Source organism: Octopus bimaculoides, chromosome 12 (genome assembly GCF_046866305.1).
Source record: "Octopus bimaculoides isolate indiv1 chromosome 12, ASM4686630v1, whole genome shotgun sequence".
Classification (NCBI taxonomy): Eukaryota; Metazoa; Mollusca; class Cephalopoda; order Octopoda; family Octopodidae; genus Octopus; species Octopus bimaculoides.
Window position 1 is genome coordinate 50371367 of NC_142939.1, and position 21773 is coordinate 50393139.

The 21773-nt window shown below is 37.3% G+C and overlaps 1 protein-coding gene across 1 annotated transcript in view; it reads left to right on the forward strand.

Moving 5' to 3' along the window:
• The window catches only part of LOC106872685 (uncharacterized), a 68072-nt gene that overhangs the window by 17732 nt on the left and 28567 nt on the right, over positions 1-21773 (forward strand). Inside the window, exons 3-10 of the mRNA XM_089361048.1 lie at positions 11071-11163; positions 12269-12418; positions 14053-14241; positions 15155-15340; positions 16425-16568; positions 18106-18357; positions 20129-20311; positions 20613-20701. Of these exons, the coding sequence (XP_089217174.1) occupies positions 11071-11163; positions 12269-12418; positions 14053-14241; positions 15155-15340; positions 16425-16568; positions 18106-18357; positions 20129-20311; positions 20613-20701 (1286 nt within the window). The remainder of the gene's footprint in view (positions 1-11070; positions 11164-12268; positions 12419-14052; positions 14242-15154; positions 15341-16424; positions 16569-18105; positions 18358-20128; positions 20312-20612; positions 20702-21773) is intronic.

Sequence of the window (21773 nt, forward strand, 5' to 3'; positions counted from 1 at the left end):
AGCTCCTGTGGTAGTTAAGGCTTTGATCAAGTTTTTCACTATGGTTGGTTTGCCTAAAGAGGTTCAGTCTGATCAAGGGTCTAATTTCATGTCAAGTTCGTTTCAACAGGCAATGTATGAGTTGGGAATTAGACAGGTTAAGTCTAGTGCTTACCATCCGGAGTCCCAAGAGGCATTGGAAAGATTTCATCAGACTCTTAAAAACATGATCAGAGTTTATTGCTTTGAAACAGAGAAAGAATGGGATGAAGGCATTCAGTTGTTGTTGTTTGCCGTTAGGGAGTCAGTTCAGGAGTCATTAGGATTTAGTCCCTTTGAGTTAGTTTTTGGTCACACTGTCAGGGGCCCACTCAAACACTTGAAAGAATCATGGCTTAATGACCAAATCACAATTGGACTTGCTAGACTATGTGTCTACTTTTCGAAACAGACTTTCCAAAGCTACTGAGGTTGCCAGAGAACATCTGAAGAAATCACAGGACAAAATGAAAGCCATTTATGACAAAAACTGTAAAGCTCGAAATTTCAGTCCTGGTGACAAGGTTTTGGTGTTACTAACGATTCCTGGTCAACCACTTAGAACCAAATACCATGGTCCATATTTGATTGAGAAGAAAGTCAGTGTTACTGACTACATTGTTCAAACTCCAGGCCGCAGAAAACAAAAACGCCTTTGTCACATGAACATGATTAAAAAGTATTATGACAGGTCTAAAAGAGTGCCACCAAAAGTCATTGCTATTGCCTTTGCTATCGATCCTGATTCAGACAAGTTGATAGAAGAATGTGAGCATTTAAAATTTGATGATTTGGCTGAGAAGGCTAACCCAAGGTTAAAAAATTCTGAAGTGTTAGCAAATATTCTTGAAAAGATAGCTCACATTACTCCAGAACAACAATGTTAATTGCCGGATTTGCTTCGTGAATATTTATTTCCGGATATACCTGGTCGTACCGATTTAGTTAGTCATTATATTGATGTTGGTGATTCAAAACCTGTTAAATAACATCCTTATCGACTTAACCCACTTAAGTCGGAACATCTCCGAAAAGCGGTCACCTACATGTTGGAGAATGACATCATTGGACCAAGTGACAGTGAGTGGAGCTCGCCGTGCATCCTAGTACCGAAGCTTGATGGTACTTTTCGCTGTTGTCTAAGACAGATTCATACCCATACCAATAATTGATGACAGTATAGATAGAATCGGTAAAGCCAGTCCTGAAAAGAGGAAAATTAGTTAAAAGTAGCAACATCACACTAGATAAAACCAATGAAATAAGAGAACTAGACGAAAGCCAGCCATACAAATATTTAGGAATCAATGAACTAGATAGGATACAACACACACAAATGAAAGAAAAAATAAAGAAAGAGTACTATAGACGAGTTAGATCAATACTAAAAACAGAGCTCAATGCTAAAAACAAGATAATAGGTATTAACTCTTTAGCTGTCCCGGTTATAAGTTACAGCTACAACATCCTTAACTGGACACTAAACGAACTATCTAAAATAGACAGGAAAACAAGAAAAATAATGACAGGATATAGGATGCACCACCCAAAATCTGACATAGAAAGGCTATATATACAACGCACAGAAGGTGGCAGGGGTCTTATACAGCTAGAAAACGATTATAAAATAACCACCATAGGACTGCAAAAATACCTACTCCAGAAGCAAGGGAAGCTAATACAAATAGCCACAAAACACGAGCAAAACAAAAAACTGTTTTCAGTATTTAAGGAAGCTGACAAATGCAAACAAGAAATCATACTACCTAACAAATACGAAGAAGAAGAAGAAGAAGAAGAAGAAGAAGAAGAAGAAGAAGAAGAAGAAGAAGAAGAAGAAGAAGAAGAAGAAGAAGAAGAAGAAGAAGAAGAAGAAGATAAAACGATGGCAAGAAAAGCCCCTACATGGTAAATACTGGGCTAAACTAAATGCAAAAGAAATAGACAGAGAAAAATCCCAGCAATGGTTGAGAAGCTCAGGACTCAAAGCAGAGACTGAAGGATTTTTAATTGCTGCACAAGACCAAAGCTTCCCCACCAGAAATTACCAAAAACATATAATGAAAAGAAACATAACAAGTAACTGTAGAATATGTGGAGCTGGACAAGAAACAATAAATCATATTATCTCTGGCTACCCAGTCCTGGCTAAGAAGGAATATATTCACAGACATGACAGAGCTGGGACCTATATACACTGGAAGCTATGCCAACACTATGGAATAACAACAGAAAAAAGATGGTATAAACACACGCCAGAAAAAGTCACAGAAAACGAGAAAGCAACCATACTCTGGGATATGCCAATACACACAGATAGAGAAATTAAGGCCAATAGACCAGATATAGTTGTCAAAGATCATGAAGAAAAAAATGCTTTCTAATTGATGTATCAATACCAGCAGATGACAACGTTTCCCTAAAAGAAATGGAAAAACTTTCAAAATACAAAGACCTGGAAATAGAGGTAACTCGAATGTGGAATCTAAAAACAGAAACAATTCCTATCATAGTAGGTCCCTTAGGTATAATAAAAAAAATATTCAGACAAATACATAACAAAAACACCAGGACTTACAAATATATATAACATACAGAAGATTGCACTACTGGGCACTGCACACATCCTACGCAAAACACTTTCAATACAGTAACCATAAGAGCATCACAACAAACCACAGCACATACCCAAGGCACACAGAGCTACGCTCGGTAGTGAAGTGAAAGCACGTTATAAAAACAAAACTACTGAATAATAATAATAATAATAATAATAATAATAATAATAATAATAATAATAATAATAATAATAAGGGATGTCAGAAACATCTAGATAATATCCCAGGAGAACCAGGTCTTAGAAAAATCCAAAGGATTCTGCTGACAAGTACTGCCTACAGATCCTTAGAAAAACCCTATCAATTTAAATCTATGTGCTGTACTACATGAAGATTTTTCGCTACTGCCCCTGCCACTTGTCTTTCCCAAGCTTTCAGTCATACTGTATCCTTCACTCGCCCTAGGAAATTGGGTGTGTCTCGGCGAGTGATTGTAACAAATATGCAGATTAAAAGTAAATAATAATAATAATAATAATAATTCGTTTTATTGGCCACAAGGGCTAATATCAATTAAAAACATATAAGGACAAAGACAGGACGAAGGTTACAAAAGGTTTTGTCCGAAAAGGTAGGAAAGTTCGTCTAAACAGAGGAAGAAAACGGAGAAAGATATAATAAATAAATAGATAAATAAATAGATAAATAAATAAGTAGAACTCCCAAAGGGGGAGGCGCTTCGAAAAAGGAAAGGTTACACGTGGAAAAACCCATAAAACCACGGGAGCCTGGTCAGAAAAAATAAGAAAGGGGTATAGAGCCCTTTCTCCTTTTACATTACCTTTTTTTTTTTTTTTTACAAGTGTATTCTCAGAATTGGTCCGTTTATACTGGCCATTCTTCCAACATGTCACCCATCATTCAACGAATTTGCTATGAGACAGCACTTCCCTCTCTACTCTCATCTTCCTTTTCAAGTGGAACTTGAAAAAGTTGATGAGGCCTTGGCCAAAGAGGAAAGTGTCTGTCTTTAGCCCTTTCAAACGAGTCCACCATATCACCTCTTTCGCTACAGCCACTAGACATAGGAAATTTGCCTTGCCCTCCTGGTTAAAGGAGGTCGGCGGGTCAATTCTCACGATGGATCCAGCTGATAGCCGGATCCGTCCTACACGTGACAGTAGCTGTTCGATATAGACCCACAGGTCAGCAATGCTCGGGCACTGGACGAGTGCGTGCAGAACGGTTTCGTCGTCCTGAGCGCACCTCAGGCAGGCCCAGTTGACGGCACTTCCATGTCGGTAGAGTTTAACAGAGCTCAATGCTAAAAACAAGATAATGGGTATCAACACTTTAGCTGTCCCAGTTATAAGCTACAGCTACAACATCCTTAACTGGACACTAAACGAACTATGTAAAATAGACAGGAAAACAAGAAAAATAATGACAGGATATAGGATGCACCACCCAAAATCTGACATAGAAAGGCTATATATACAACGCATAGGACTGCAAAAATACCTACTCCAGAAGCAAGGGAGGCTAATACAAATAGCCACAAAACACGAGCAAAACAAAAAACTGTTTTCAGTATTTAAGGAAGCTGACAAATACAAACAAGAAATCAATCTACCTAACAAATACGAAGAAGAAGAAGAAGAAGAAGAAGAAGAAGAAGAAGAAGAAGAAGAAGAAGAAGAAGAAGAAGAAGAAGAAGAAGAAGAAGAAGAAGAAGAAGAAGAAGAAGAAGAAACAACAAAAGCTATAAAACAAATGAAATCCAAACTAAAACTAGAACAGCAACGGACCATGATAAAACGATGGCAAGAAAAGCCCCTACATGGTAAATACTGGGCTAAACTAAATGCGAAAGAAATAGACAGAGAAAAATCCCAGCAATGACTGAGAAGCTCAGGACTCAAAGCAGAGACTGAAGGGTTTTTAATTGCTGCACAAGACCAGAGCCTCCCCACCAGAAATTACCAAAAACACATAATGAAAAGAAATATAACAGGTAACTGTAGAATATGTGGAGATGGACAAGAAACAATAAATCATATTATCTCTGGCTGCCCAGTCCTGGCTAAGAAGGAATATATTCACAGACACGACAGAGCTGGGACCTATATACACTGGAAGCTATGCCAACACTATGGAATAACAACAGAAAAAAGATGGTATAAACACACGCCAGAAAAAGTCACAGAAAACGAGAAAGCAACCATACTCTGGGATATGCCAATACACACAGATAGAGAAATTAAGGCCAATAGACCAGATATAGTTGTCAAAGATCATGAAGAAAAAAAATGCTTTCTAATTGATGTATCAATACCAGCAGATGACAACGTTTCTCGAAAAGAAATGGAAAAACTTTCAAAATACAAAGACCTGGAAATAGAGATAACTCGAATGTGGAATCTAAAAACAGAAACAATTCCTATCATAGTAGGTGCCTTAGGTATAATAAAAAAAATATTCAGACAAATACATAACAAAAACACCAGGACTTACAAATATATATAACATACAGAAAATTGCACTACTGGGTACTGCACACATTCTACGCAAAACACTTTCAATACAGTAAACATAAGAGCACCACAGCAAACCAAAGCACATATCCAAGGCGCACAGACCTGCGCTCGGTAGTGAAGTGAAAGCACGTTATAAAAATAAAACTACTGAACAATAATAATAATAATAATAATAATTTCAGAAATTCAAAAATTCGACGATGTGGACATCAGTATATACTAATACACCAGTTTGTTGTCTACACCACCTGTCTTCGTCTTTTGTTTTTTCGGGGGGTTTTTTTTGTGAAATCTCCCTATATATATTATTATTATTTTTACTATCGGTAATTAAAAATAGATCAAGATCAACGCTCTCATTGCTAGTAGAAGTAAATACATTTCACCTCTGCTGACCCCCAAGGGTGTGAGGCCTCTTTTGTTTCATTATCGCACAGGAATGACCATTGCCGTTCCCCTCACTATCTGCTGAATCTATTTACAGACATAGAATCTGGTCAATTCACCAAGCTGCTACTCTTCCTCCTACTATTCCCTTCAACTCTCACATATTTATGTCAAGTACAAGACAAAAGTTGAAACTAAACAACATTTAATAATAATACCTTTTAATAATAAATTGAAATAATAATAATAATAATAATAATAATAATAATAATAATAATAATAATAATAATAATAATAATAATAATAATAATAATAATAATAATAATGGAAGTCTCCAGGAAAGGATAAAATTCCTAACTTCTGGTTGAATGCCTTCCCAGAAAGCCATGAACTGCTAACAAAACTTTACAACGATGTTTTGCAAAATCCTAGTTTGATGCCCTCTTGGCTAGTTAATGGTTTAACATTCCTGCTTCCAAAAAATGAGGAAACAAACGAACCAAAAAATTATCGCCCCATAACCTGTTTAACAACAATGTATAAGACGCTAACATCTGTCCTAACCGAGTACACCTATAGTTTTTTAATACAAAGTAGCATATTCCCTAATGAGCAAAAGGGATGTAAACGTGGATCTTATGGTTGTAAAGATCAGCTACTCATCAATAAGATGATCTTAGAAGATTGTCACAAGCGACACAAAAACTTGTCAATAGCCTGGATAGACTATAAAAAGGCCTTTGATAGCCTACCACATAGCTGGATTAGGAAATGTCTGGAAATGTATAAAATAGCTCCTACTCTGCGAAATTTTTTATCTGTAAGTATGAGATCATGGAGAACCACACTGATGTTGCACAATGACAATGAATCTCTAAATGCTGGAGATGTAAGAATTTCATGTGGCATTTTCCAGGGTGACTCACTATCACCACTCCTCTTCTGTCTAGCCTTAATACCGCTCTCAAAATTGCTCAATGATGCACAGTATGGTTATAAAATATTTGATAAAAATATAAATCATCTCATTTACATGGATGATTTAAAGCTCTTTGCAAAAAATGACCAACAACTCAAAGGCCTACTAGCGATTGTTAAACAATTCAGTGATGACATCAGGATGCAATTTGGCCTTGATAAATGTGCAAAAGCTACCTTTATCAAAGGAAAAATGACAAATACATCTAATGTGAACCTTGACCAGCAAAATGTCATAAAAGAGTTAGAACCAGCGGAGAGCTACAAATACCTAGGGGTAATTGAAGGGGACAATATCAAGCACTCAGTGATGAGGGAAAGGATCAGAAGAGAATGTTATCGCAGGGTGAGAGCAATACTGAAGACAGAGCTGAACGCGAGAAACAGGATCGAAGCGATCAATGCTCTAGCCATACCAGTCGTGACTTACAGTTTCAACATCGTTAACTGGTCAATTACTGAAATATGTAATGTTGACAGAAAAATACGAAAACTGTTGATAATGCATAGAATGCACCGCCCTAAGGCAGATATAGAACGTCTTTATCTGCCAAGAAAAGAAGGAGGCCGAGGACTTCTACAGCTGGCATTATCAATGAAGGTAGCCACAATTGGCCTAGACACCTATCTGAAAAACTCTGAGGACTGGATGCTAAAACTTGTCTTAAAATATGAAAGCAAGAAAGCAAGAAAGCATCTTACTCAGTAACAAAACAGGCAAAGGAATATCTAAGTGAATTCCAATTGCAACAAATTCAAGAAATAGACGAACTAGAAACACCTGCAGAAAAAGCTAAGCGCTTGAAAACCCGTGCTAAAATTGCTGCCTTAGCTATTATGACTGAAAAATGGCATGGAAAACCTCTCAATGGCAAATACCCAAAGAGAGCGAATAATGCAGATATTGACAAAGCCCTTACCCACCAATGGTTAATGGCCTCTGGCTTGAAATCAGAAACAGAGGGGTTTATCATAGCAGCCCAAGATCAATGCCTACCTACAAAGAACTACCAGGCCAACATATTAAAGAACGGCAGCTCCCCATTATGTCGTATATGCCAACAACAAAATGAGACCATTGATCATGTTGTCTCCATGTGCAGTCTGCTTGCGCCTACAGAGTATCTCAACGGGCATGATAGAGCTGCACAATATATTCACTGGGTAATATGCAAAAACCTGGACTTGCCCCATGATAAAAACTGGTGGGAACACAAACCACCCCCAGTACTTGAAAATGATCACATTGCACTCCTCTGGAACTTCACCATTCAAACTGACAGAAAGATAGACGCAAATAGGCCAGACATCATACTGAAAGACTTCAGACAAAAATCATGCCTCCTCATTGATATGACTGTCCCAATCGATATAAACGTATCTGTCAAGACCTACCAAAAACTGAGCAAATATAAAGATCTTGAAATAGAAATTAGCAAAATGTGGAATCTGAAGACGAAAACAGTACCTATTGTCATAGGTGCCCTGGGAATGACAGCGAAACGGGCTGATTACTACCTAGATCAGATTCCAGGAAACCCCAAAATGGCTGAAGTTCAAAAGATAGTGCTCATGGGAACTGCCCATATCCTACGTAAAATATTGTCTATGTGATCTCAAATTTTAAAGCAAACACATAGTTTTCTTATGGTTTCTTAAACATTCACTTGAACAAAACTGTACAAATCCAAATATATGGTACCCTAGGCATAACACCTACATGAACTTCTAACTTGTTGTCTCTTGAGGTCTCTGGGTGAGACTTGGATCCAACTTGTACAAATGCAAAACAAAAGTCAAACATAAAATAATAATAATAATAATAATAATAATAATAATAATAATAATAATAATAATAATAATAATAATAATAACAACAACAACAACAACAACAATGGCACTCTTTTTAAAAGTTTGACTCTATATCTTCAGGAGGAGTTACCTCAATCCTTTCTATATTAACCAAAATGAAGTAGATTGACAAGTTTATTTTTTGAACCGGTTGAAATATCGTTCACTAGATAACAATGGCACTCTTCTTTTAATTTTGACTTTATATCTTCACGGGAGTTACCTCAATCCTTTCTATAATAATAATAATAATAATAATAATAATAATAATAATAATAATAATAATAATAATGGCATAAACTGGCTGGACATGACAGCGGCTGGACGTGTTCTTCGCTGCTCTGACCAGTCACCAGCTGAAGACACAGAAACACTAATACAACCCTAAAAGACTGGATTATCTACAGTTTCCTGTGAGTATTTTGAATTTCCCTCAAAATAAGTTAAGGAACTTACATATCTACAGCTTTCGAACACATAAGCAAACAGCTTTAAAACCTTTAATATCTACACCTTCTGTGAATACCTATCATTTTTCCTTTCCCCCTGAATATTCGAAAATGTAAACATCCTTTTTATTGTAAAAAAAAACCCACCAGTTTTCTCTGAACGGACATACAAATGAACACCTCAAAAAATTTAGAAACTTTGATATCTACAATTCGATATTTCCACTTTGTCTTCCTTTCTTCCCTGACTAACAGAATATGTAAACATGCCTTTTATTGTAACAACACAATTAAATGCACGATAAAAAATTAAGGAAGTAAGCACCTGCCTATATATACATACTGCACAACTACAAAAACTAAACCACAGCAAAACTTTTAAAAAGAAAAGAAAAATTCCAAAAGATAAAGAAATTCAGAAATTCAACAATCCAAGGTGAACATCTCTTTCTCCTACTATTCCCAAAGACTGGAATTTTCTGTGAATATTTTAACTTACCCTCAAAATAAAATACGTTAGGAAACCTAAATACCTACAGCTTTCGAACACACAAACGATCCTCCTTTTTATTCTAAGAACACTACCATTTTCTCTCTGTGCGGTCATACAAAAGACCAAATTTAGTAAATCGTAAAACTTTACTATCTACAACTTGTTTTCTTTTCATCTTCACTCTCCCTGAGTATTCGAAAATGTAAACATCTTTTTCATTGCAAAAGTCCTACTGTATTCTCCAACTGGATAGACAAAAGAACATCTCAAGAAAACTTAAAAACTTTAATATATTACCCAAATACGTAAACACATCATTTTTTGCAACAACACAATTGAATTCAGAAATTCAAAAATTCAACGACGTGAATATCAGTATAGCAAACAGTAGTCTGTCCAAAACAGGCAGAACTCGTCATTTCAGTTAGGGAAGTGAAGGAAATCAGCAAAAAAATGAGCAACTGGAAGGCCCCGGGACCAGATGGAGTTCAAGGCTACTGGATCAAAAGATTTGGTGAATGTCGTGCCCGAATAGCCACGCAACTCAACACCATGTAAAATGCCGACCAATGAACACCAGAGTGGTTGACATTGGGTAGGACAGTGCTGTTCCTGAAAAACATCGAAAAAGACAACACGGTAGACAATTACAGGCCGAAATCCTGTTTGCCACTTATGTGGAAATTATTGACCGGAATACTTGCAGAGTCAATGTACGAACATCTGGGAAAAAAATTTCTGAACTTTCACTCACCTTTCAATGAACTCACTCAAGGACAGCACTTCTCTCTCCACCTTCAATTTCCTTTTCAAATAAAACTTGACAAAGTCAATGAGACCTCTCCCAAAGAAGAATATATCTGTCCTCATGCCTTTCAGTCTCATCCACCAGACAAGCTCTTTCGCCACAACCACTAGGCAAAGGAAAGGTATCTTTCCTGTCCGATTTAAGGAGGGCGCGGGGAAATCATCACTATGGAGTCGACTGATAGATGTATTCATCCAACATACAAACTTGAACGCAAACACATGAATATGCAGAATACATACATACAAACGTACACACATGCATATATATATATATATATATATATATATATATATATATATATATATATATGCATACGCACACACATACAGACATTCATACATACATGCACGCACACATACATACATACATACATACATACATACATACATACATACAAACAAACATACATGATACATACATACATATGTGTATACATACGTGTACACACTTGCATACTGACGCACACACATGCGCACCGACAAAGAAACAAACAAAAAGAACGCAGTTCTGATAACGGACAGAGTCAACGACGATTGAAGAGGTTGCAAGAAGCAACGAAATTTATAGAAAAAATAAGTTTGACTGAACACTATTCAATTTTTTTCTCCGTGTTTTTCTCCTTGTTTTCTCCGTATTCTTTCTGTTGAAGAGCGTAGCTCGAAACGTCAAAGACTTTCCGTATTCCCGAGCGTCATACTAATACATCCTTTTGTTATTTACACCACCTGTCCTCGTCTGTTGTTGTTTTTTTCGTACATTCTCCCATATATATATATATATATATATATATATATATATATATATATATATATATATATATATGTGTGTGTGTGTGTGTGTGTGTGTGTGTGTGTGTGTGTGTGTGTGTGTGTGTGTATGTGTGTGTGTGTGTGTGTGTGTGTGTTGTATGTTTATCAGTGTCATTATCATCATTATCCTCATGAAAATGTCAAAATATACACTCCGTTATTTTTTCAAATTGTTTCAGCAAGTCAAAGATGTGATTGGAGGAAAGGTGATTGTCTAAGAGACGAATCCGTAATGAACGTAATGTGTGAAAGGAATTGTTCCAGGACACTCCGTAAGTGAAATGCCTTCTGTTTCTCTGTCTTTGTCTTATTTTCCTGTTATACATCTCATAAATCTTCTTTAATCGTTTATTTGTTGTTTGCAAATTGAAATATCTTCCTAATTTTCTCAGCAAATTTAAATACTGCATATTTCACTATTCATCCATCACATATCTGCCATGTACTGCTTACTTCATCTCGTTTCCGTTTACCGCTGCTTAACTACGCAACATAAATTAATATGTTATTCAATATATGAATATATACATATATGTACATGAGTACATGCATATTATCTTTAAATCCAAAGTCGCACCTTACTCCTGACTCGTAAACTTAAACCACTACGTAACATGTTTTACACATGTTAACAAACTTCCCCCACGCTTGTACTATGACCGACTTCTCATGTGACTCTCAGATATACTCCATAACTTTAGGTTTACTTAACGATTCACTTCCTACCAAGCTGTCCATCCTGCAATTACGCTTCATCAACAAACTTGTTTTTCTGTTCTACCAGTTTTCAATTTCCTCTAATCTAACTCTGTATCTAAGACAACAATAAAATCGCTAATCGTTTTTAAAATAACTTCCTCTAATCTATGGCTATTAATCCAGCATGGTTCCCTATATTTCGTACCCTTCATCAGAATCCTACTCAATCTTCATTTTTAATAATAGCTAAATTCCTTGTATAAATAAACCCAATTTCGTTATAACAGAATTCAAGCATATCGCAATCACTCGTTACTGAAACTTCCAAGGCTAACGTCCGACAAAAACTTACTATAGTTAAATAATCTATCACCTATGTTCCCACGAAGCTTAGATATTGGTGTCTAGTTTTGAAGAAGGACTGAGGCATATATACATACATATATCTGGCATCTGCATATATATCTTTGCCTTGTCTCATCCATTTTTCCTCACTTCTGAGTTTCTGCCCGCTCCTGGCAACTTTCGATCCTTGAGCGATCTAGTTTGACCAAAGCCTACCACCAAAATTTAGGTCTCTAAATATTAAATATTGAAATTAATATCCAATTCACTCTTTGAATGATGGGTAATGTAAGATAAATCCCAATTTTACACATTTGTTTCTATAATTTTCAGCTGGATGTTTATTTAGAGTTGACAGATTTGGTATTGGCCTGAAATATCAATGTCATTGCTTCGATATCGGTGACTGTGACTTCGACAACGATGGGTATTGCAACGGGACTAAATGTTTTTTTGGTCACTCTGGACCTACATGCCAAAGACGTAAGTATTTCGTCGATTTTCTCAATACACATACACATATTCAAATAGGAATTAGAAATCGCTCAAGGGACATAAACATTATCGAACTTACATATACACAAAGTGTGGTGTCTTGGGCGGGTGTCTTCTACTATTGCATCAGGCCGAGTGAATTTGGTATACGGAAATTGAAAGAAACCCATTGTATATGAAAGTTTTACAGAATTTTACATTTCCAATGATAGCTTGGATCTGTAGTTTTCGAATCAGCTTTCTCCTTCCTGTTTTTGAGACGCCTAATTGGTATTTGGGCGGTGTGTTATATATTCCAATGCCCCCAATAATTACAGGTATACGAGCAAACCTGAACTCGTAATCTGGATATGTATGTATATATGTACTCAACTGCCGTGTATTGACTAATGACATTCCCTTCTTCAATTACTATTTGCAAAACAGTCTCGCCACCAGCATAATTCTTTTGTTGGAACTGATCCCAAATATATACTCTATTTACCTAGGAACACTAGAATATAAAATAAGACCTTGCACTGCTTTACATAAGTAAAACAAATCAAACAAGACATCAACAACGAGCAGTGACATTAACGAGAGAAGGGAAAACATATTCCGTATAACCAGAGAAAATTCCTCGTCAGCTGCCAATTGGACGTCAATGTGATGACAAACACTTGCGCGTGCACATGCACACATATGCACGTACATGTACACACGCATATTTATTTCATGAGTTTCTATATTTCAGTTATGCACATACCTCATATACCCGTATGTTTCAACTGCCTCTTCACACATAACCGTTTGATTATCTGTGGAATCAGTTCACCCCCACCAACTACGTGGAACTTTTCATCTTCCCACCCGAAGGGCAAGCGACGATCAAAGGCATTGTGCTTTCATCCTTGCTAAACCGTGTCGAAAAATACTAATGAATATTAAACAGGCAGGTATGACTGTGCGGTAAAGAAAAATGGTTGCCAACCATATGGCCTTGAGTTCGATCCCAATGTGCAACATCTTGGGTCAATGTCACAATTATAGTCTCGGTCCGACCAAAGCGTTATGAGTGGATTTCGTAGCCGGAAACTGAACGAAACATTCCGTGTGTGTGTGTGTGTGTGTGTGTGTGTGTGTGTGTGTGTGTGTGTGTGTGTGTTTGTCTTTCACCATTGCTTCACAACAGTGCTGGTTTGTTTTCGTCTCTGCAACTTAGCGGTTCGGCAACAGAATAAGTACCAGTTTGAAACCTTTCGGGTGGTGCCCCAGCATGATCGCAGTCAAACAAATAAAAGATAAAAAACGCATTACTGAACAACACAACACATATTGTTTGCTGCTCTACTGATTCTTACAATCTGCTACACTTCGTAATTATGATATGGCAGCGATGAGTCAAAAACATTTGTTGTCTTTGAATTCTTTAAATATTTCCGTTTCCACATCTTTTTAAACTTTGTGCTGTAAGAAAGTAAATGCTTCACGTCTCTCTCTTTCTCTCTCTCCCTCACTCCCTCATTCTGCCTCTCAATCTCTTTTTCTTTTTTCCTTTCTATCCCCCTCGCTTTCTCACTATCTGTTTCTCTTGCACTCCTCTCTGAAATCAGAGATGAAGAAATCCTTTCTTCCCAATACAGGTTTATATTACGAGTCTTTTGAGACTGCTGTCAAAAATTACGAATCGTTTCTGGGACAAAGAAAAGTGTGGCGTCCTAGGAATGAGCATCTGCGGACCCGAAGAGCTACGTGCCAGTCACTCCCTAAAAAGACAGACTTTCCACATGTATTCAGAATCAACTGGGTCAAATTTAATATTTTTCCAGCAGGTCAGTAGATTATTGTTGTTCTTGTTAATGATGTTGTTGCGTTGTTATTGTTGTTGTTGTTGCTGTTCGTGTTGTTGATGATGATGATGATGATGATGATGATGATGATGATGATGATGATGACGATGATGATGATGATGATGATATTAGCGACGACAACAACGCTGATGATGACAATGACGACGAAGATGATGATAATGTGCGGCTCCAGATCAGTCTCAAAATGCAATCAAGCCGTGACCATCTCGTATTGTTTAGTTTTCTAGGATTACAAAGTCCGATATATATACTTTCCATATCAAATAAAACTGGGTGTGATTTGAAAAGCATTCAGATGTTGTTTCTAGCGAACTGCGTGACCGCGAAGAGGCTCTCTTATTATGGATGTCTGCTACAAACGATTTTCATGGAATATATTAATCGAAGTAGCTGACACTTCTCACTCGCAACTCTAATTTGGATTCGCTCACCATCTTGTTACTGTCCGTCCGAGAGTTCTACAATATTTGGCCATAAGTTAGCCAGTGCTGATTGATCGAGTAATATTCACACAAGCGTTAATATCTTTTGTGAACACATTTTCTTTTATGGGGATACATTAGGCCCTGGTTCTGGAGAAGAAAAAAATCTGAAATCTACGGTTCGAAACTCAGCAGAGACTTCACTTGGCAACAAAAAGATCTCACAACTGTAAAATTTAACTTTTTTTTTATTTCTTTCTACCTTTTTCTTCTTTTTAATTATTTTCTATTTCTTATATATAACAGGTATTACTTAATTTTTCTCTGTTGAGGTTTATCAGCTTTATACAAACGTTTAAATTGATTAACTAAATAATTAACAACATTCTCTAACCCTTCTAGTATTTTCAGTATGTGGTCTGCTATCATATTTCACATACTATTAATTTCAGTTACAATACCAGTTTATATCACTTCTTCGATGGGAAATCAACCTCTCAGTTGTACATTCAACCCTAATTCACCAAACCGTGTCGACGAGAGTTCTTATACGGCCGTTTCATGCACGGGTGATATCAATACTAACTGGTTGCACATAAATGGAAGTAACGCCTGTATTGACAACTTACAAATGTCTGGTAAGTATTATATTGTCACACATACAGTAATTAGAAGTCGGTGAATTTTAAGGAACATTTCAACGAAGGACCGTATATATAGTGTTGTTTTTGATGTTGGTGATGGTGGTGGTGGTGGTTGGTTGTGGTGGTGTTGATGGTTTTTGTAGTAGTGGTAGGGTTTTGTTCTTGTTGCAGGTGGTTGTAGTAGTGGTGGTGCTCTTATTCATGTTGGGTTTACTGTTGGTGGTAGGGCTGCTGTTGCTACTGTAGTTGTTATAAGTGGTAGTGGTGTTGGTGCTAGTAGCGTCCTTGTTTTTAGCGGTGGTGTTGGTGCGGGCAGTGTGATAAGTGGTAGTGTCATTGTTGATATTGGTGTGGAGGTTGGTTGTTGTTGCTGTTGGTGGTGGTGATGGTGGTGGCGGCGGTAGTGGTCCTTTCCACTATAGGCACAACGCCTGAAATTTAGAGGAGGGGGATAGTCGATTACATCAACCTCAGTACATGACTGGCTCTTATTTTATCAACCCCGAAAGGATGAAAGGCAAAGTCGACCTCGGTGGAATTTGAACTCAGAACGAGAAGACGGACGAAATGCCACTAAGCAGCGACAGGAGAAATACTGCTAAGTATTTCGTCCAGCGTGCTAACGACTCTGCCAGTTCACCGCCTTAATAATAATAATAATAATAATAATAATAATAATAATAATAATAATAATAATAATAATAATAATAATAATAATAATAATAATAATCCTTTCTACTATAGGTACAAGGCCTGGATTTTTGTGGGGAGGAAGACAATTGACTACAGTACTTGCCTGATACTTTGATACTTAATTTATCGACCTCTGAAAGGATAAAAGCCAAAATCGACCTCTGCGGAATTTGAACTCAGATGTAGCGGCAGATGAAATATTGATAAGCATTTCATCTGGCATGCTAACGACTCTGCCACTTCATCGCCTTAATGATTATAATAATAATATGCTTATTAATTTATTAACAAAAAATATTTTCAAATAACAAAACATAACACACTAAAACAATATTTTAAGATAACTAAAATGTTTTTATTTATTTTTCAAATTAAAATTCTTCAGGATGTCCACAAGAATTATTCGGTCTGGATTGTACATATAAATGTCGGTGTAAGAACGGAACAACATGTCACCAAATAACGGGCCATTGTACAGAAGGTTGTGAACCCGGAAGAGTAGGATCTTCGTGTCAATATCAAACTTACGGTAAAAAAAGAAAGATGATACTTCGCCAAATCCTTTGCTTTTATTACTTAAGATTATTTGTTTATTTCTTTAATGTGCATGCTTTAAAGTCAGAAAATTATGGTAGAGTCATAATAAATGCATAGCGACCAGTGCACATGCGCAATGAACGTGTTAAAAAATGTGAAGGTATGCTAAGCTTTTTTCTTCTATGGATGACTGCACATCCTGAGTATCTTCGCCATTTACATGAATATTTGAACCTTTCTGTATAATTTCGAACGAGTGATATTCTTAGCAAACTACTTTTACTATAAACTGCTAGTCAGGATGGAGACTCAATGTGATCTTCTGGCCAGCCAAAAACAATAGCCAAATCTCTTTGAATCATTTACTCGTGGTAAAGAAAGGACACACTGGATATTTGGATAACCAAAAAAACCAAAAAAAAAACATGGAAGATCCGATGGTCAATGCTGGAATACTTTTGATTATCCATATACTCATTCAAATATGTATCTGATGTGGAGGTATAGTTTAACATCATTGTCATCATCATCATCATCATCATCATCATCATCATCATCATCATCATCATCATCATCATTATCATCCGTTTGGGCAACGTGAAAACATTGCTATAATACCACGCGTTTCAAAAACATTGGGCTGACTTTGCAGGAAGGGAAAATTACGCTCCACTGCAAACGCATGACCATATCGTTCTAGTGAATTTTATTTTAAAAAATACATATTTCACTTCTCAAGCGGATGACACTTCGTAGTCAATATAACCGTAAGGATAAAGTATCGTTCAAATTTTTTGATTGATGATATTGTGTTGCTGGCATAGTCGAGAATTTACAGGCGTGGTAAGAAGCTCACTTCCCAACCATATGGATCTGGGTTCAGTTCCAGTGCGTGGCACTTCGGGCAAGTGTTTTGTACTGTAGCACCGTGCTGACCAAAGCCATGGATTTGGTTGACGGAAAATGAAAGAAACCCGCCGAATATATATATATATATATGTGTGTGTGTGTGTGTGTGTGTTCCCTATCACTGCTCGACAACCGATGTTCATTTGTCTACGTCCCCGTAACTTAGCGGTTCTGCAAAAGGACTTGATAGAATAGGTACCAGGCTTTAAAAAAACAACTACTGGCTTAGCAAATAAATGAGTACTGGGGTCGATTCATCCGACTAAAGATTGTTGAAGGCAGAGCTCCAACATGGCTGCAGTCTGATGACTGATGCAAGTAGATGATTAAAAAATGATACGACGGACTTCTTTCAGTTTCCGTCCTGTAAATCCACTCACAAAACTTTGGTGTGCACGAGGTTATAATAGAAGATACTTGCCTAAGATACCACACAGTGAGGCTGAGCCCGGAACCATGTAGTTGGGAAACAAGATTCTTACAACAAAACTATGCCTGCGCCTTAATAGAAAAAAAATTATTTGCTTCAAACCATGTTAAAATAAACCATTGATTTAATATAATATTAATATGATTATTTGAAACATTTATTGACATAATTATTTAATGTAATATTTCAGAAAATATTGCCCTTGGGCGACCAGCTTTCCAGTCGTCTGATTTTGAAGTTAAATTCCTGGATGGTGACAACCTTTGCAGCTCCAAGTATTTGGCCACAGCAAGTTTTGCTGTGGATGGCAAATACAACCAAAACTTCCAACACAAGTCGTGTAGTCGCACGAAGGAAAAACCCAGCAAAAGTTATTGGTATGTGAAACTGGACAGGAATTATACTATAAACCAGATTAGGATATACACTCACAGTTTCTTCCGTAAGTAGAGAACTTTTTTTAACCACAGGCAAAACACAGATTGTTTAGTACCACATGGTGGTAGTAGTAGTAGTAGTAGTAGTGGTGGTGGTGGTGGTGGTGGTGGTGGTGGTGGTATTGGCAGGGGTGGTGGTGTTAATAGTAGTGGTGGTGTTAGTAGTAGTAGTAGTAGTAGTAGTAGTAGTAGTAGTAGTAGTAGTAGTAGTAGTAATAGTAGTAGTAGTAGTAGTAGTAGTAGTAGTAGTAGTAGTAGTAGTAGTAGCAGCAGCAGTTTTTATGCTTTCCACGATATATTCAGTTTAAGAAATACACACGCACATATATGCATGCATACATACATACATGCATACATACATACATACATACATGCATACATAAATACATACATACATACATACATACATACACACATACATATATACATATGTACGTAAATACATGTATATCCACATGTTGGTAGTCCATCGGTGCCCGATGATGACAAAGTCTGTTTTCTCAGCGACGAGAATGTGACTCTTCAGTCTAAAGCTGAAAGCACACAGATGCCCACAGGTGTCACAATGGCAGTCTGTTGTCTGCATTGATGCGGACGTCTGCCTCTTGCAGCAGCAAGACGCTGTCACCAGTTCTCTTCGAAGGCAGCTGCTGTTCGTGAGGTGAGAGATCTCCACGCTGATCTGTTCCTATGGACTAATGCTGCTCCATTTCAGGTTGCTTTCAGAGTGTCATTGTACCTCAGTTTAGGCCTTCCTTGTTTGCGTGAGTCCTGTGTAGGTACACGGCTGCCTGAGATTCTGATGTCGTGGTTAGACCAGCGTAACTAAGCCTTCAACAGCATTGATTCAATACCTGTTGAACCAACTCTGTTGTGTACTTCTTGGTTTATCACTCTGTCCTGCCAGTGAATGTCCATAATCCTGCACGGTGCCCTTGTGTGAAACTATTCCAGCTTTTTGATATTATGGGGTCCATGTTTTACATCCATAGGGCAGTGTAGAGTTAACTACAACCCTATAGACCTTGAGCTTTGTCGAAAGTCTGATGCCTTTCTGCTGGAGGACTTTCACTTTCTGTCTTCCAAGTCCTTGGCTGTCCTAGTGGATTCTGGAAGAGTTTTCACTGTCCAGTGATCCATCGCCTGAAATTGTGCTGCCAAGGTACTTGAATTTCTCAAAACTCTTTAGCTGGACTTCATCAGTGGTAATGTTTGGTTGGTGTTGAGTTGAGTTCGGGGCTGCTTTGACAACCACAATACACAACGACATAGTTACTTTGTGAAAAGAAGATAATTTTTACTTGCCCCTTTAAACCCTACATGTTGATTTAAATTCCTATTTGTTGTTTAAAAGAAAGTAAACCACAATTCATTGTTAACATACTTGGTTGTAAAGTAACATAACTTAATGCTTTATTGTATGTTATTTCATACCTCACCAGGGCTATCTTGGTAGCAATGATTTTCCCCCGGGCAAATCAATGCACGGGGTCCATTAGTATTTATTTATTGACAACAAACCACAGCAACCATAGATCCGAAATGGACCCATTGACCTATGACGATCTCTGGGCAATTGCCCAGACTGTCCATACCTTAAAACGACACTCTACCTCACATTTTTGTACTCAACATGCAGTGGAATTAATTTACGTTTCTGAAATCAAATCATTTTAATCTTTCTAAACACTAACTTCACCTCTTGACAGACCAAAAATATGTTTCTTTAAAACGCATATGCAGCAAGGTTCTACTTTTGTTATTTATTTCTATTAGGTTACAGTTTGAATGTATTTGTCGGGGACAAAAACGATCCATGTTCCCAGTTATGCTATAAAAGCAAGTCAACTGAAAGTATTCTTTATATATCTTGTCAACGTCCGTTGGTTGGTGAAAGTGTTTGTATCCAAACAGCCAAGAAATACGCCTCTTTGTCCTTGTGTGAAGTAGAAGTCATCCGTAAGTAGCTTCGTGTTCGTTTTCTTTCTTCTTTGTTATAAAATTTACTGATTTTCCAGACCTGTTAACTCTATAATCTCTCTGCTGCTATTGACAGAACAAACAGCACTGTGTAGTGTTTATGCATTTTCTAGTTTCAAATGATGTGAATCTGTTTGTAGCTCCCTGCTCTAATCACCGCACCTTTATTATAGATATATTCATGTTTATAGCTTCATTAGGTGTTACACTCAGTGCATCTATGACGTGTGTCTCGTTGATAATCGCAATGATTTTGTTCTATTTGTATGTATTTCCATAGGCTGGATCAATTCATTTGTACTCGATCTAATTTACACTATGAATCCCTATTCTACATCCGATAGCCCTGCTGAAAACATATCTAGAGCTGTGAGTAACCAATTATTTTCTCCTCCCCTCCTCTCTCTCTCTCTCTCTCTCTCTCTCTCTCTCTCTCTCTCTCTCTCTCTCTCTCTCCTTATGTGTGTGTTATATAGAACATGATCAAAACATCAACTAAGTTATGAAATCAATACTTTTAGGAGCAAGTATTATTTAATTGTTTTAAAAGATAACTGACTTTAAAGTTTCGCCTAATCGGCTTCAAGAATATAAATGAAGAAAATATTCTAGAAACTAGAAAATCCTTACTATTTTAAGATGACTTTATTTGGTTTATACAGCATACCTATGTGTATTTTGATGTCAGTATGGTATCGATGGTCTTGGGGACTTCGTAGAAGTTAGCAAACATGTTGGCACATATATTTTCAATGCCCTGAAAATCCTGGCGTTGTCGGAGCATTATATAGAGCTGACACACTTTTACTACTGTGCAATTTTAATTTTTAAAAATGCTGATAGATTTTGTAAAAATTACATCCGTAATATTCCCCGCCATGTGGAGGCGCAATGGCCCAGTGGTTAGGGCAGCGGACTCGCGGTCATAGGATCGCGGTTTCGATTCCCAGATCGGGCGTTGTGAATGTTTACTGAGCGAGAACACCTAAAGCTCCACAAGGCTCCGGCAGGGGGTGGTGGCGGACCCTGCTGTACTCTTTCACCACAACTTTCTTTCACTCTTACTTCCTGTTTCTGTTGTGCCTGTAATTCAAAGGGCCAGCCTTGTCACTCTGTGTCACGCTGAATATCCCCGAGAACTACGTTAAGGGTACACGTGTCTGTGGAGTGCTCAGCCACTTGCACGTTAATTTCACGAGCAGGCTGTTCCGTTGATCGGATCAACTGGAACCCTCGACGTCGTAAGCGACGGAGTGCCAAAAACACATTCCCCGCCAAACATGAGCTTTTTCTATTAACAAAAGTCCTCATAGTCATGTATTGCCTTGATATTTCTCTTAATTCTCAATAATACACAGTGGCTGCCGTGTTTGACACAAATTTAATATTTAAGAAAGAACCTTAACTACTACGAAGTAGGGTAGAAAGAGCTCTGGAAAAC